Source organism: Diadema setosum, chromosome 22 (assembly GCF_964275005.1).
Source record: "Diadema setosum chromosome 22, eeDiaSeto1, whole genome shotgun sequence".
Classification (NCBI taxonomy): domain Eukaryota; kingdom Metazoa; phylum Echinodermata; class Echinoidea; order Diadematoida; family Diadematidae; genus Diadema; species Diadema setosum.
Genome location: NC_092706.1, coordinates 12,728,386 through 12,747,004, shown reverse-complemented (window position 1 = coordinate 12,747,004; position 18,619 = coordinate 12,728,386). Strand labels below are relative to the sequence as shown.

Here is an 18,619-nt window from a genome sequence, read left to right as displayed (position 1 = left end):
TTTCAAGCATTATGCATCCTTGTGATTCCGAGGGTTGTTGCTGTTGGTTTGTTTGCTTGTTTGTGTTTGTATTGCTTCCTTTTTTTTTCAAATTTCAGTCCAGACACTCTAAATTTCTGGAAGCAATTCTGGCATTACCTTCATGAAAGCCATGCATGACAGAATGCAATAAAGTGGACATTACTTTCGCATGGTTTCATTTCAAGTGCAAAATACTTCACCCAGAATATGCCAAATGCAACATTCATCTTCTGTTCAAATTTGAAAGCAACAAGATGAGCTTTAATTAACTGCTTAAAAGTAAATTCAAAACTTTCGATAGTTTCAAAGTTATTTGCTAGTATTTTTTCTGTTTCTTCCTTATTCATATTCATTGCTACCTTAAGCGATGAATGATGTTAAAAAAAGGTGAAATAATCTCTTTATCAATGTCACGTCAAATTGACTCAAGGAACATCAATGCAGGCCAGTAGGTAACTGGTGATGATACCCCCCTTTTTATCCTGAAGTAAACAGAACTTTGTACCTGAACAAACACTTGCAGATGTAAAAAGATTTACCTCACTTCATTTCTGATGAATTGAGTTTGCTTAGTTACAGTCTATCTGGCCATCTATTAAGGAAATTACAAAGTCATAAGACGACAATGCTGCCTTATGAATCATTGGACGATGACAAGGCTTGTAACCCTGATGTCATGAACATCTCTTCACAATCCAAAAGTTTTTCTCCCTCTGAAATATAAAAAGCCATCACTCCATGTAAAAATTAGTGATAAAATCCTGCCAAATGTTACAGGTTATGATCTTCCTACATTCAGTTTTTTTCAAATATTTCACTTGCATATGGCAGTCTGGTATGAATTCTATGATTGAATTCAGTCTTCGCTTTCTTGTAATCATTAATAAAGCACAAGGATTACCTACAACAGAACAATATCAGAAAAACAAGGTGGGACGCCTGGGAGACCATATCACTATGGATGTCTTTTATGCCACTAAATGCATGAAGTACACATTCTATAATATACAGAAAAATACCTAAATACAACATAAGATGGAAAGAGAATAGGCCCTGATGATTACTCAAGGTTATATCAGTGTAGGCACACAAACAAAGGAAGACTGGAAAACTTCAGAGTAATATTCTGACAGAAAGAAGTGGACTTGTTGAAGCTATCTAACATCGCGAGCCCTCACAAAGAGTTTAAAAAATTGTCAGAGATCCAGTCTAGATTGTTCAAGCATTCAACTCTAACTCTGATAGAAGGTGATTTGTTGGCGTCAAATCACAACTTGAAAATATCAGTTGATGCCGTTGAAGACATTCTGAAGCAGTGGAAAGCTGCAAGGATTTATAGAAATCACCCTGACTCATTTCACATGAACTTGCTCTCATATATTCAGCTCACTATCAAAAGCTTACAGCAAACTCTGAATGCATTGCACAGTCTTCGGCATGCCAGTGGTTCCAACAATGAGTTTTGTTTGAGTTTAAGGTGATGATTGGCATGCCATTGTAATTAATGCACTTACATACATAAATTCCACTCTCAAGCAACGAAAGACATCTTCCATAGCTTTCTATGCACACTTAAGCCTTAAACACTCACAGGGAAAGCCTGCCATAACACAGTCAATGTTAACATTTCTGGCAGGGCTAGTGACCTATACAGCAGGCATTTTAATGGGTGTGCCTTGATGATACATACACCCTAAAAACAAATACAGCCCTGGGCCTGCATTCATGTAAAGGCATAGAATATACAATCAAATCAAAATACTCTTTCTCTAATTGTCGTCACGCATCACAAGCGTATTCCTGTCTCCTTCCGCCTCCGTTGGACTGTAGGTGGGGGACTGGGGCGGGGTATGTAAGTCCATTTCAGGGAGGGGCACCATGACCCTCCCATTGACGTTTGCGTTTATGTTCGCGTTTGCGTCGCCCCCGACGACCAGCTCGGGAGGGGGAGGGGGAAGCTCATCGGGGGGCGGGGGGATCTGGGAGGCGTCGATCCCGCCCTCCGGGGGACCGGTCTTCTCCGGTAGCCTGATAGCGTCGTCGTTACCAGGCAAGGCAGTCTTGTAGATGCCGTCGGGGTCGGGATGGAAGGTCCCCGTCGCTGCCATCTCGTCTTCGTTCATATAGAGGGCCTCCTCGTCGTGTGGGGTGGCGTAGATTGGGTTCTCGAATGCCCCCGCATCATTTCCATCCTAAAACAACACAATGGGATATTGGACAGTCACTAATAAGTTCAATTGTCTTCTACAATCTTCTCTCTGTACCAAGCAACTCCAATTAACAATAGGAAAACTCATCAGTTCATCAGCTGAGCTGGGCAGGCTGTCACACATGTAGCGTTCAAGAACCATCTTTGTAAAAATTTATATCCTAAAATACAAGAATGATAATGACGGTAATCCATTTCATCTCATTTGCAATGAAACAGTCAATCCCACAGCAAACTGTGCATTGAGTAAGAATCTGTAACAAACGCCGTTAACTCTTTATGTGCCACGTTCGCACGTCCGGCTCAGTCGACGGCGTGCCAACTTCGCATATTCTGCTCAACAAACAAAGCCGCCACAACCGATCGATAAATCGCTAATCCCGTGGTACAATCAAAGCGTTTCTGGCGCTTTTGTTCCTCTCACATACGGCTCACATTCTATGTGGTGATTGACTAACAAGCGGTGTTCCCAACTAGATTTACGTGTACATTCTAAGTTTCTGTCACTACTTTATGTGCAAAAGTCATGCCTTTACAGTAATGTAGCAACTGGTAATTCAAAAGAAAAATTGAGAATAGAATTGTTATACATTGTATAAGGAAGCAAAGTTTGGCATTCCTCTTTAACTCTGCTCACTATTATGTCCAGCTTAACAGAAATTTGTAGAAGTTAATACAAATTGGAAAAAACAAATTTCTTTCTCAAAGTATGACTACAACATTCGTGTCTCAGAATAACGTGGCACACAGGGGGTTTCCACCATGGCACATAAAGAGTTAAGCTTTGCGACACTTGGAAATTTGCATGGAAGACGATTTTTGGACTGATGTGAAAATGTCAAGTGAGACAACAATATGAAGAAAAAATATAAAGAAAATTCAATGTATTTTATTTTTGTAGCATAATGAATGAGTAAGTACTTGGCTCACCTCTTTCAGGGGGCGTTTTATGAAGCATTTTGTCAAACAAATTTGCTCTCAACCAGTCACATGCAAGGATTTCGGTAGCTTATAACAGTTTGTCAGAAGGGAGGTTCAAGGTATTCAAAGCATTGAGAATCACTGAAAAATTTTATATCAACATAAATGGATGCTGAAAAAATGGAGGGAGTTTGAAGGTGGCTTACGTGGACATGGAAGGGGAGTTCAACGTTGGTCCCTGTCCGGTAGGCAACATGACCCTCTGGAGCAGGGGGCTTGATGATTCTGTGTGGGGTGAGAAAAGAGGATGGAAACAAAATGAATGTAAAGAGGCGGTTCTACAGATTGGAAGTTTCTGTAGTTGTTGCTGTTGTTCAGTATACATAATGTAGGTATCATAAGAGACCTATAATATTATTACAAATATTCTAGCTTTATTAAAACAATGTGCACCTTTGACTGAGACACAATTCTGCTGACATTCTTTACTTCTTTCATTTTTTTAAATATTTTATTTTTTATATTGTTGAAGAAAAGCAAACTTATATGTGATTTGTGTGTGTGTGTGTGTGTGTGTGTATGTTGGTGTCAAAGCATTATGCTCACACCAAGCATTTTCCACAAAATTCATCATGCATTTTCTTTGATAAAGAAGGACTCTTCAATGCCAAAACAGGAGCAATGATTGTCGAAGTGTCTAAACACAATACAATGCTTAATGATAGCACTCACAAGCAATTTGAATTCCTTGATTTAACAAAGGAACATTTATGGGATCTTGGATTAAAAACTCACCCTGTTCTTCTTCTGACAATGACAAAGATGATGACTGCAATGACCGTCACAAGAACGGCAGCTCCAACAGCAATGCCAGCCACAACACCGGTGCCTGAAACATAACGAGAAAAAGAGTATGATTTTGTCTAAATGTGTGTTTGTGTGTGCCCATATTATATAGATATGATATCTAAATCACCATATATGATAACATAAAAATCATGTGTTTTTTTAAATCTTTTGCCATAAGACTTCGTGACAAAAAACATATCCATTGATACACTGATGGTGAGCAAACAACATGTCGCAGTCTGTGATTTACTACTTGGTTTAGCATACATAGTAACAAAAAAAATACAGAGTTTTAGATCTGCTATGCAAATGTTAAGTGAAAAAAAAAATTCTGCCCATGCACGAGACGGTTCATCAAAATGAACCACGCCTCATCTGAGCTCAAACTCACAATGCACAGGCCTACTTGATGCCATTATGACGAAAGACATACAGGGACACTATTTCACTTTGTGTAGGCTGCATCTTTGCAAAATCTAAAGCTACTTTGCAACACAACACAGGATGAATGGAGAAAGGTCAATGCAACCATCGTCTTAACACAGATTTGAAGCTCGCTTTTAGTGCATAAAAGAAGAGGGTGTGAAATGAAGAAAGGGTTTGAGCGGAAAAAAAAAAGACAAAGGAGATGAAGATGAAGGATGAACAAAAAGAGAAATTATAACGCACACAAAAGCAAAATTAGCCAGAAAATTACAGAAATAACAATGCCTTCGGGTTGGAAGCAACCAAAGCAGTGTATTATTATCACTATATTCTTTGTTGTTCTATATATTTGCCTCAACTGGATAATCTTGATAGTCACTCTCATCTAAAATACTGTATGTCACATGACATGTCTCTTGCCACAAGGCATCATCACATTGACACACGTCAATCAAGAGACCAGCGAAAGGTGGCCCCATAAAAGAGAGCTAACCTTCACACACACAACACATCACAAAGAACAAGACTTCACTGGTTTTTCTTTGATAAAAGACACTTTGTATAGTGTTGCTATACTTTTTTGGACAGAAACTGATGTAGTTTCACAGCTTACAGGTTGTACATGTATCGGTATGTATCATATTGTGTTTACAAATTTTGTATGTGATAAAAATACATATCATGCAAGAGTGCTTACCACGCCCAGTGTTTTCTTCTTTCCTTTTTTTCTATGAACAATAAGAAACAGCGAGGAAATGAATATTTCAAATCTAAAAATTAATAGAAACAACTAAGTTTAATCATTACAGCTCTCCGACAGATTATCATACTCACTGAGTCCGACTTTAGTGCTGGGCTGAGCACCACAATTTTCTCCTGTCCAGTCTCCAACACAACTAGGGAATTAAAAAAACAAACAAACTCAAGGATTAATAGAGGATAACAACAACCATACCTCCTATCTTCATGTAAGATTTTCTTCAGCATTCCCACTGTAAACATAACAAGCATCAAGGTGTACATGTACTTGACATTTTCACTACACATTCTTAAACATATGTAATTTCTTTTTGCTCCTATGCTGCTCCGGTAACATTTTCTAATACTACTCCTTCTTTGAGTACAAACACTGCTACTACAACTACAATGTACTACAGCAACTGCAATTACCACTAGTACTATTACAACTACCACCACGATCTACAAAAATAAAAATGACTACGACTTTAACTACTATGACAACTACAACCACTGCTACCACTATCACTGCTGCCAACACTTACCAAGACTGCCCTGTTCTACCATCATCATTAGAATTAAAATCCTTCTAAGCATGCGTCCATTAAGGTTAATAGCAGCTCTTTGGTCTTACTGACAAATACTGATGACAAATTGACACTGAATAAATGCAGAAAAACACAAAGAAAGCAGAGGGATAAAGGCATGTTTGACATGCATGCCATTTCTTTTTCCCCCTCCTTTACAAATCATGGGGAATTCAGTTCTTAGGCAAGATGATTGATGCAAGACTTAGTGTGATACCTGCAAGATCCGTCAGGCAGACAGAAACCCCCGTTGAGGCAGGGACAGTTTGGAACCGGTGCTGGGAGGTCCCGGACGGGTATCACCGCTGAGGATTAAGGAAAGAAAAAGATAGAGAGAGATTTTGAGAAATAATTGACAGGCAGTCAAAAAGAACCCTTTGGCACAGGGTTCTCCTTTGTTACAAACTTGCACAATGTCAATCAAGTTGTCAAGATTATACTGCAAAACCGGAAATTTTCATGTTCATAAAAACTTTCGCTAATTTCACGAGCCAGGATTCGCAATGAAAAAAAATGCAGATACAAGGTTTCCCTTAAAAAGTCAGCACTGAATGCCAGTTGCAAAACTGCAATAGTTTCATGTCACAAAAAAGGCTGTTGGCTCCAATTTGCCAAAGTTTCATACTGCAAATATTTCTGCTTTTACACTATTATTTCAATTTGAGGCAAGCAGGTACAATGTGTATATATATATATATATATAATATCTATCTACATATATATATATATATATATATATATATATATATATATATATATATATATGCAGATCACAGACCATAAATATCTCAAAAACAGGACAGCATCTGTTAAAAGTTCTATGATTCTATTCGATTCCTCATATCACATGCTGACATTTATACAATTTCAGAATCATATCACATCTGTAGCTGATTTGGAAGGTATCAATGAACGAGTTGATATGGCTCGTCCTCGGTGATATAGTCATAACAAAACCTACCAAGTGAAAATTGATTCTGAGCTACTTATACTTGATCATCTAAACTATACCCGAACCGGAGAAACACATGGTATGCATGCTTGCACAGCAAAGCACAACACGCCCACAAAAAATCTCCACCCCCCCCCCCTATGAAAAACAAAAAAAAAACAAAAAAAAACTCACCACTCTGACACTCCGTCCTGCTCCCCTGCCTAAAGTCATCCCCCTCAGGGCAGCCGCACCTGTAGCCGCGGGTGGGCGTGTCTCCGATCATCGTGGGGATGAGGAAACACAGGTGACTGCAGGGACTGTTGTCACATCGGTTCGGAACTGACCAAGACAAAATGGAAAGTCCAGAAAAAAAAATGTTTTGAATGGAAATCACACTTACATAAATACACATATACATATATACAATACAAGTGTACATACATAAAGACAGACTGACTGAACTACATTGTACATCCATCCAGTCATAGAGATATACATACATACAATGTACATTCATACATACATATACGTACACATACATTGTAGTAAGGAAAGACTTTCTGGTAATGCTGATGTAATAATCACGGCTGAACAGTCTGACGGAGGTAATATAAAAACAGTTATCTTTCTCTGCCTGAGAAAACAAAGTTAATAACAACATACTCCTTAGGATGGTAAGATCATGCCTACTGAAAGGGCAAGACTACATACAACTGTGTAGGTCCTCTTCAGGGCCACACTCATATCCACGAGCGAATACATGGTGTACCACTAAACCATCCACCACTGAACATTCTACCACCATGGAAAAATTTAGAAAATATATAACAATATAATACATTTCTCAGCTGTTAATTTTTCCCCCATTGCATGTGCGATACAGCTGTTGCATACCTTTAAAACAGATCTAGATGGTCAGGCATATTTCATATTTTTCTGTATTTTTTCAAACTACAGACAATCAAAGTAGTCTAGGACTAAACAATGAATACTGCCTACCATCCAAGCTATATCGCTGTGCCTGGTACAGACGGAGTCCTCTCGGTTGATTGATGTCCGGTATGACGGTGACCGACACGCCGCGTCCAAGCTTGTCCAGCCGGCGGATCTCCCCCACCCCCAGGGCTGAGGTGGTGAAGAAGATGCTGTCCTCAAACACCTCCAGGGAGCGTGGCCGAAACAGAGCTGCAAGGAGAAGGAAATCACAATGAAAATCATTTAAGAGCACTTCCTTCATTTACTGCATCTTTCGTAAGTTCCCTTTTTTAGAAATCAAATATAAGTTATCTGTAGAACCTGCAAAAACAATACTGTACGAGCTGAAATTTTCGCGTACAGATATTTTCGCGAATTGCTACTTGGTGGACATTTTCGCGTGTTGTTAATTTCGTGGCTGTGAGGGTCTAACCGAACTTAGTTATTCGCGCGTTGTCATTTTTCGCGTGTTGTTGATTTTGCGGTTCAAAGGCGATTCGCGAAATTCGCGAAAATAAAACCACCGCGAAAATTTCAGCTCTTACAGTAGACTAAAACAGAAATTTGGTTGTAGACTGATGTAAACACATATCTGTCAATAACAACAATTAATTACATACACTATAAATCCTACACATTTTGCAGGGTTTTTATTTTTGCAAACTTTACGAGTCAGGCACTAATCACAATAAGCTACTGAGATTAAATTCTCAACCTAATATCCCAATCAAAGATACTCTTTCGAAAGAAACTAAATTCTAATTCTTTCTTCATGAATGTTACTGCCAATTTCTATTACTAGTATTACTGATATCATTATCATCATTATCATTATTATTATCATTACCATCATCATCACCATCATTATAACAACTACTTCTAATGCTACCACTATTGTCATTATCACAACGATCAAGCTATATATGTTTGCTTCGCACACGACATGCTTCAATAATGACATTCTGCACTAGTTATGGAGTTCAACTGCCCTTTCTTCCTTTCACCACAAAAAAAAAAAAATCAGCCTGGTATAAAAAAAAGTGCATAATAAAACCGTTCCAGATCTTCACTCAACTTCAGGAAGTAAGACACTTTGTAACTTACTGGTCGCTGCTCGCAGGAGCTGCCGGTTGGATCCATCCCACCTCATGGTCTGGATCATGTTCAGGCCCTGGTCGCACCAGTACACCTGGCCGTCGTTGGCGAAGTCGATGGCCAGACCCGTGGGCTGCTCGGCAGTGGTGTTGACGAGGACCTCGCGCCCCTCTCCGTTCATCCACACCATCTCGATCTTGGGGCTGTCCCCAACGTCTGACCAGTAGAGGACGCTGATGGTAGAGAGGGAGGAACAGAAGATGTTGGACCATTTGGGACGATTTGGTTTTCACAATAGCCATCGAATAGACATTATACTGCTGAGTTTTATGACAAAGTCACTTATCATGGCAAACATGGGTCCCAAAGGGACAGAAATGTGAGAATAGTTCGCTAAGGGAACTCAACAAATTCTCAGATCACTGCAAATTTCAAGCTTGTTGCAAACGGATTTGAGCCAAATTGCATGCAACAATCGAATAATTTGTATATAACCTTTTAACGTAACATCACATTTTCATATATACAATGCCTATATATGTATTAAATTGCAGCTGCAGGGCCAAATTATTCAATTTCATTAAGAACAAAATACAATTGATTAGATTATTTCTTTTGTCTATCACTGCAACATGACACAACATGATACAACATGACGTTACAGATCAGGTTACCTGAATATGTATCACATGATAAACAGGATCATGGCAAATTAATGATGCTATCATGTTCAAAGTAAAACCAAATCACAGGACAATCTTCCCCGGTGTAACTCAAATCAAAGTTTGCCTCGAGCACGAGAAGTACATCATTGCAGTTACCCTCTGCTTGGATTCACGACGAGAGCTGCTGGAGAGTCAATGTCACCCTCTACGAGGACGCGGTAGTAGCGTCCGTCCAGCGTTGCCATACTGATGGTTGCTGAGCTCAAATGTCCATCCCTTTTCTTCCTCCCGGAGTTGTTGTCCTCCTCTGCCTGTCCCAGGTCGGTCCAGTACAGGTTTCTGTCATCCCACAGAGAGAAAACATTGATAAAAATGTCTTTAACAACCCCCTACATACTGTATATGCCATATATTTAGCGAGTCTAAATTTTCGGGAATCAAGACTTCCCAACGACTTCACTAGTGGTTAAATTCCCGATCGCGGAGTCCTGTACTGAATGGAGTAATGTATACGCTTACATCACATTCAAATCAGGATCAGAGTTAATATTTTAGCGTGTGTTTAATTTCGCAAATTGCAGCTGACTCGCAAAAAAACCTCGCAAAATATTCAGCGTATACAGTATGTAAAGACCATACACATATTTCATTTACAAAATGTCAACCAATACTGGATTTCCTATATAGCAAAGCAGGCCGAGCATTTGGACCCTGGGTGTCTTTGTGGGCACACTTGTTTACACCACATATGCTGGTTGATATTCATTTGGTGAAAGTAAAAGAGCCATCGAGAACTTCCGAATCATTTTCCACGCATAAATATTTGATTCATTTGATACCCTTTAAATGTTTTATACTAGCTATACTTACAAAACTGAATTTATATTGTGATATCCATAATTAGGAATATGAGTAACTCAAGATCTTGCAATTACCTTTCCCAATATTTAGAATGTCCCTTCTGAATACATACCAAATAGTTTTGCAAAAACCTTTTCAAGCATGCTCAACATATCAAAATTGTTCTGCTTTAACAAAAACCCTTCCTCTTAACAAATGCACCTGGAATAAAAATATATGTTGTGGGGAGATACTTCATTCAATTTAGGCCCTTTTTGAAGTGCTATCTCTTCTTGATTTTAGTAAGTTAGCACCTCAGAATGATCTCAGTCAATCCTTGAAGTGCATACAAGCTTGAAATATTCTTTTGAATGAAAAGTTTCATAAAATAAATGTACAAATGCATTGAGTGCTGAAAGATCAGCGACACACTCAGTGAAATGTTGGGGAAAATTGGGGGGTTCCACTGAAAAGTTACAAACTCTAGAGAGGGCTGCATCACACACATCTCAATATCTGGTGCCACAGTAGTAGAAAGTTATCAAGAAAAAGGACTCTAACAAATCATTTTCATTCTTTTTAAAGAAAAAGGACACATTCCTTTGAATGATTACTGAAATACGCTTCCACATTTTTGTGAAATCCCTAACCTTGGGACAAATGGCCTGATTTTCCTCAAACTTTTCACTTGAATTATCTCACTGCTCTTTCTGAATATGCTATATCCCAAAATTCATTTGGGGGTATCCCCACTCCCTTTTAACTCTCTCTGTACCAGGGTCTTTGGACAGTGTGCACAATGCTAGAGGGTTATCCATGCTGATCAGCACTCAAAGCACACAAAAGGTTAATGTAGTGGAAGTGTCCTCGTAGCTTACCCGCCATACCAGTCGACGGCGAGCTCTTGGGGTCGGTAGAGGTCAAAGATGGGAAGCACGTCCTCCTTGGCCGTCTCATCCTCCCCCGGGATGTAGGCTCGTATCAGGGCGGGGAGGTCTGGGTCAATCCAGTAAACTACCCCTGTACAGGGAAGGAGACACATTCAAATGTTTGAAGAGGGGGGATTAACACACTCTGTTGTTAACAATTAACCCTTAAGGAGTCCAGGCACTTAGCTTAACTTGGCAAGCTTTCATCACCAGTGTTCATTATCTCTCTAAACTTGACCTAGTTGTTAAGTTTATAGCAAGCCTACTCACATGTAGTGACGTGCCTCAGTCCAACAGGAAGGCAAAGGTGACACAATACAAATTAGGAGTGCCATGCACTCTTTATTCATCACTAATTAGCATCATCACACATCTGTGCCAATCAACGAAGAAAGCACAGTAAGGGCAGCAAATTTGTATGCATGCACAGCAGAGCTCAAAATTTCAGCATGAAATGGAAACATAACCATACTAGCATTCTCTTGGTGGATTGGTTGACCATTTATACATCACCCTTTAACCCGTTGAGGATGAGTCCCGTGTATACTCGGGCAGGTGTCTATGGGAAATGCGTACTGTAGCAAAATCAGCCCACCATCAATGGGTTAAGAACACAGGACAAAGAGTGTAACACAGGAGTTATAACTCCTATAACTAAAGGTACGTATTTGACAATTATTGAGCACTTCCCTGCTGCACACATAAGAAAAGCAATTTATGTTGTCATTGTTCACACTTCATCCACTTGCTAGCCCCGTGACAAGGATCCTTCCTCACCCTCGTCATAGTTGTAGTCCAGAGATCGGACGGAGCCCTGGGTGGTGAGCATGACGCCGAAGTCGTCGATCGCCTCATCGTAGAAGCGGATCTCATCATCCTGGCCGAAGAAGTACCTGGGCCTGTCGCCTGGGAAATTTCAAGAAGAGTATGCCATGAATGACAGACTTTGACAAATTCATATGAAAAGTGCCCAATTTTACTTGTACATGTATGTTGATGTTACAATGTGAAGGTCTGGGAAAAGCATACTTCACATTGATTTACATAAACAACCTTTAGTCTGTCACCTGTTTAGCAAAACAAGTGCTAGTGTTTGGTTCACATTTCACTACCATTACCTATTGTGCAATCTCAAAATGAAATATTTTACAGCCAAAGTTTGGGTTTTTTTTTTTTTTGAGTTTACAGACACTTTTACCACTTATGTCCCTTGAAAGACTAAAGAGGAAAAGAAGAGAAGAAGCGAACCCTGAAGATACAGGAGAATAAAGAGAAGAAGAAGAGAGGAAAAAAGAAGATATACAGTACAAGCAGAAGAATAGGAAAGAAAAAGAAGAACAAACAAATGATGGAGGGGAAAAAGGAGAATAAAAAGAAGAATATGACAGAAAAGACAGTAAAAAAGAATGACAAAATAGAAGGAAAATAATGTAATATGCGACACAGGGGCATGCAAGTGCCCTCCTGCTACAAGATCCAAGTATGTGTGGGTTTAGGGTTGGTATATCAACCTACCAATGGCCTAAGTGCCACCATGCTACCAGATCTAACATTTGTGGGTTTAGGGTTGGTATATCAACCTACCAATGGCCTTGCAGTCCAGTCCTCTATCCCCCGCATCCTGGTATCCCGTAGCACAGGTGCAGGTGTAGGAACCCTTGGTGTTGGCACAGGTCTGCATGCAGAGGTTGGCTTCACACTCATCAATATCTGGAGAGGTTAAGAGCAAATACGCAAGCTCTTTGCAAACGCTATCTCTTTAGAAGTTACAGCTCTAGAGTAGAGGCAGGTCTGTACTGTGGTAGCCACAAAGATGACATCTTAATATCATCACTCAGCACCATTTATTGACAGGTAGTGCCGGGGGAATAGGGAGAAAACACTTGCTGAGCAATCATTATCACCTCATAATTACAGACTCGTACACTGAGGCGGCAATAAAAACATTGTCATCAAAACACTTATCACAAGTGGCAGCAGCAAGACAAATAAAACAATAACCATGGCATACATTTTTGAAACACCGAAGGATTAGAGTCAGACCCATTTGCAACACTACAAATCATGCTCTGGCAAAACATGATGGTACATTTATATGATTCATTTTAACAAGTGAAATTAATATGACTGAAATGTTAGTGAACAATATTTTCCCGTCATATTATATACACGTATTTGTAGTACCCACATGATCATTAAGATTTAATAAACCCATCCAGTGATGTGGCTAAGAACTTCAGACATGCCCCTTTAAACATAAAATCTTGAGTCTAGTAAACAAACAAACAAACAAACAAACAACTAATCAATAACCTCTTACCATCACAGCCCATTCTATCATCAGCCAACCTCAGGCCGTTGCCGCAGGAGCAGTAGTAGCCGCCATCTTGCAAGTCGTTACACAGGATCTCACATCCTCCGTTGTCCTCTGCACAGCTACCAGACACATCTAAAGAGATATTTTATAAAAATTGTGAGCAATCTCAGGAAAAAACTAGAAATGTCGCTTTGGCGACTGGTATGCCTCTGCCATAATGCATGATTTTCCCAATAGGTCTAGATAGTACATGTGGACAATGTGTGATTACATTTTCACAAAATTGGCAAAATATTGAAATGACAAGTTTGTCACAAATGTGTTGAATGTTCACCTTCCTTGACCTAGGTTTAATTGGATGAATAGGAGAGCATGTATCTAGGGATTTAAGGACTTTAACTTGACTTTGACCCATTCATACATTTAGGCATTGAGTAATTTTCAAGGTACAGGTGTGGAGAAAAAGTGCAATTTCTGAATTGAATCGTAAATTGTTACCATTTTCATCTGGCCCTTGACCCTAAAATTCATAAGATAATCACTTTCAGGTAGAACATGCATAATATGTACTAAGTTTCAAGATAACTTGAGCCACTTCGAGATATGGAGGAAAAAGTTAGTTCAGCACTTTCACTTGATCTTTGACCTTTTGACCTTTGAGGCAAAAAAAGAAGAAAAAAAAAAACTTTCCAGAGAATTTCTATTAGGTTACACATGCATACACCAAGTGTAAAAAAATAATATAATACTGGCATTGCATAAATATGAGGGAAATAGTAAAATTTTGAAGTGTTGCACTTGACCTTTGACCCCTGACCTTTGACCCCATGAACCCTACATTCTCTAGATAATCACTTCCAGTCAGTACATGTATATACTATGTTCCATGAAGATACCTTGAACAATTTTCCAAGGCACGGAGAAAAAAAAGAAGTTTTGATATTTTTACTTGACCTTTTGACCTTCGACCTTTGACCTCATGACCCAAACTTTCACCAGAGAATCTTAATTGGGTAATACAAGTATACACTAAGTTTCAAGAAAATATCTTCAGGCATTCAATAGATATGGCGAAAATAGTGAAATTTCATGTATTTGACCCTGACCTTTTGACCTTTGACCTTTGACCTCATGACGCAAACTTTCACCAGAGAATCTTAATTGGGTAATACATGTATACACTAAGTTTCAAGAAAATATCTTGAGGCATTCAATAGATATGGTGGAAATAGTGAAATTTTATGTATTTGACCTTGACCTTTTGACCTTTGACCTTGAGCATGTGCACCCAAAAGTTGATAGGCACAACTTCACCCCCTAATACACATACATGCCAAGTTTCATTAGGATACCTCAACAGGTTTTGATAGTTACCTTGTCCACAAAATTCATTACGGACGGACGGAAGGACGGACGGACGGACGGACGGACAACCCGAAAACATAATGCCTCCGGCACCACTTCGTGGCGGAGGCATAAAAAATTAAAGTGTTTATTGAAGACCGAATATAGGTATGAATGGACCCAGCAGCGAGAAAAGCACATAACATGACTACCTATGTTTAGTCTGCCAGCATTGAGCATATGTCACTCCTTTGTGATTTCTAATCTATTTTTCAGTTCCATTGTGATCTGTCATGACATTTATAATTCCACTGCAATAATTATGAAATCAAGTTATTCATTCCGAAATGGTCGTAAAAATTGCAGCATAGAAGGACCTCTGTTGCTTGTGTTAGTGCACAGATCTTCATAATGCTTATTGGCATAATTTCTTTTCCTTCCAATGTTTGAGGTGTATCATAGCCAGCTACCTCAGACATTCTCATTGCATTTCATTTTGAAAGTTTGATAAAGGACAAGCAAACACCCAACAAGAACTGATCCTAATAAATATATCGCTGTTGAGACATCAGAACCTTGTATCTCAAATATGTCAAGTGTTCAAGAGAGCGAAGAGCATGGCAGCCCCAGCACAGTAGCAAATGGAATCATCTTTCCTTTGACACACCCTGGAGGCTTCATTTTTGGGGTAAGACAGCTGCTATGATTTAGACAGGACATTACTCATGTGATCATCAGATAATTAATCAAAAATTTGAGATACAAGGTTCTATCACCCCAGCGACGATAAGTCCGGATAAAATCCATGGCTGTAGGATTCAAGAAAATCAAACTTTGTGCGAGACTTACGGCAGCCAATCTCATCAGACTGGTCACCACAGTCATCTTGGAGATTGCAGACATATGACAGCGGGATGCACTCATCATTCTGGCACTTGAACTCCTCCTCGGTGCACTGTCTGACAACCTCACCTGCATCGACGAAAAGACACAAAGAAAGTTGCAATCAAAACATCTCACCGAAACAACAGCATCATTGAGGTGTGCATTTTCTTCAATTTGTCTCCCCTTACATATTAACTTTGTAAGATCGGAACTGCTGATCTATAAGCATCCCTCTGCTTGATATTCTCTTTCTTTCAACTGCATCATTTACAAACAAATAGGAAATCTGCAACCATCATGTTGGCTGCTAAACATGTGACTTTGTGAGCTTGTGCATTCACCCAATGCAGTATATAGCTCATAATTCCCAGCAGTAATCTAATTTTGGACCCCTGGTAAACATGTTAATTCTACTTTGCATGGCTTTTCAAATGTCTACCAGTCAAGGGATTAAAAACACAACAACAAAAGCAGATGATGGACATTTTACTATAGTTCACATTGCCAAAAAATTAGATACTGTCGACAAATTTGGGGGGACTGTGACAAAGGGGATAAGACTCTTGACTTTCAGTTGGAAGGCCCCGTCGAGTTCAAATCATATCAAGAGCCTACGTCCTTGAACAAGATGTATTTACCCACCATGTCCCTCTCAACCCACATGTATAAATGGGTACCTGGCAATGCTAGGGTAATAGTAATAGCAGGGTCCTCTGGTAGACCTCTAGAAACAGTAGAGAGGCAACCCTGAATAAAGAGGAGCATTTTATTACAGTCACTCCCATCATAACAAAGTCCTTGAGACCAGCACTTTACTTTCGTTATATCGCAATTTTATTATAGTTAAACGGTAAAGTACATGAAGATATATAGATGATAATTTTGGAACCTGAATTCTTACTTTGTTGACACAAGAATTTAATTACAACCATGTTCATTATAACTGGAGTGAATTGCATTATCTTGGCAGACTACAAGATCGACTTAATTGTATCATAGAATAAGGTGAAAAAAAAGCAAATGGGCAAGGGTTAATCCGGCTTCTTACAAAACTCATGGTTGTTCTCATCGCTGGCGTCCCCGCACGTATCAATCCCGTCGCAGAGCGAGGTCCGTGGGATACAGAATCCGTTGTCACAGCGCCATCGTTCTTCTGAATCACATGGGATGGAAGCTGGAAAGACAAGATCAAAAAAATCAATGTATGTCACCTCAAACCTCTTCCTTTTTCAGCCCTTGATGCCAATCTAGCAGATGTAAACTGCGCAAATCTTATCTTGTTTTTTAAGGAACTAAATGCAAGTTGGGGGTATAAGCGAAGTCCCACAGGTCTTGTTGGGATTTCTCAATTTCTAACAAGTTATAGCAATTCCCCTCGATGATTTCACCAAGGTGATGGGTAATTAGGACTCACAGCAAAGACTGAGCGTCTCGTCACTTCCATCGGGGCAGTCGGCCGATCCGTCACATCGCCAGTCCAGAGGGAGGCAGACGGTGTCGTCACACGTAAACTGATCCGGGAAGCAGTAGAGCCCTCCCGGTAACCGCGTCCCTGTGGAGATGACCAAAGAGAAACAGTATACTCAACAAGTCTGAACTTGCAATTACAATGACCTAGCAGATTTGGGAAGTAAGCCATTTTTCTGTCAGTGCATACTGTGGCTAAATACATCATGGCATCATACATTCATGCAGCCACGCAATTTCTTGGCCATATATGGGCCCATATACAGTTTGCATATTATGGATTCTTTGCGAAGTACCACCGTACTGTATACGCCATATATTGAGTGAGTCTAAATTTTCGCAAAAGCGGGTCTTCCAGACAATTGCATGGGTACAGGTGTAGTTGAATTCGCGATCGTGGAGTCCTCTACTGAACAGAGAAATGTATACACATTCATCACATTCATATCTGCATCAGAGTCAATATTTTTGCATACCTGACTCCAAAAATTCGCAAGAATAAAAACTTCGCAAAATATTCGGCATATACAGTATATAGAGATTTATCATGACATTCCAACTAAGCTGAATGTAACAAGCATGCTGCATAGTGTCACTTTTTAACAGCTGTGTATATGAAGTTTAAACACTGGGGGGGGGGGGGCAGCAGATGTCGATGCAATGTACATACCACAGTCTACTTCATCGGAAGAGTCTTGGCAGTGGCTGACGCCGTCGCACACGTAGTCCTGGTCGATGCAGTGACCACTGGCACACTGGAACTGGTCAGCATATAGGCACATGGTGTCCACTGCAAAATTTAAAAGATCAAACAGTGGCGGACCCATTGTTACATCAGTATCACCACATTCTAATTTGTAGGCATAAATAGTATATAATGCAGCACTTAAATAACTTTCATACTGGAACAATTACATCCTAGTTACACTACATCCCCTATATATCATCATCTTTTATAGCCACTGTCACCATCACCATCTTCAATTTTGTTCATTGTTGTCACCACAATCATCAGCATTATTGTCAACACTATCAGTACCGGTATAACAACCACCATCATCATCACCGTCATCATCACTGCCACAATAACCACCTTCATCACTACCACCACCTCCACCACCACCATCATCATCATCATCATCATCATCATCATCTATCACCATCTATCATCATCATCATCATCATCATCATCATCATCATCATCATCATCATCATCATCATCTATCATCATTGCCATCGTCACCATCGTCGTCATCGTCATCGTCGTCATCATCATCATCATAATTATCATCACCACAATATACTAACCACTATTACCACCACCACCACCATCTTCTTCATTATCATTATCATCATCATCATCACCACCACCACCACCACCACCACCACCACCATCACCACCATCATCATCATCATC

The 18,619-nt window shown here is 39.7% G+C and overlaps 1 protein-coding gene across 1 annotated transcript in view; it reads right to left on the bottom strand.

Annotated features, from left to right (window-relative positions):
• Positions 1–1,790: 1,790 nt before the first annotated feature.
• Positions 1,791–18,619, bottom strand: part of LOC140245143 (low-density lipoprotein receptor-related protein 2-like) — a 44,134-nt gene continuing 27,305 nt past the window's right edge. The window contains exons 26-42 of the mRNA XM_072324743.1: positions 17,873–17,992; positions 17,150–17,287; positions 16,784–16,909; positions 15,700–15,822; positions 13,510–13,638; positions 12,774–12,899; positions 11,967–12,095; positions 11,139–11,280; positions 9,577–9,759; positions 8,765–8,988; positions 7,685–7,870; positions 6,878–7,024; positions 5,969–6,056; positions 5,261–5,322; positions 3,947–4,040; positions 3,358–3,436; positions 1,791–2,213 (exon numbers count right to left, since the gene is read on the bottom strand). Coding sequence (XP_072180844.1) covers positions 1,791–2,213; positions 3,358–3,436; positions 3,947–4,040; positions 5,261–5,322; positions 5,969–6,056; positions 6,878–7,024; positions 7,685–7,870; positions 8,765–8,988; positions 9,577–9,759; positions 11,139–11,280; positions 11,967–12,095; positions 12,774–12,899; positions 13,510–13,638; positions 15,700–15,822; positions 16,784–16,909; positions 17,150–17,287; positions 17,873–17,992 — 2,519 coding nt within the window. The remainder of the gene's footprint in view (positions 2,214–3,357; positions 3,437–3,946; positions 4,041–5,260; positions 5,323–5,968; positions 6,057–6,877; positions 7,025–7,684; positions 7,871–8,764; positions 8,989–9,576; positions 9,760–11,138; positions 11,281–11,966; positions 12,096–12,773; positions 12,900–13,509; positions 13,639–15,699; positions 15,823–16,783; positions 16,910–17,149; positions 17,288–17,872; positions 17,993–18,619) is intronic.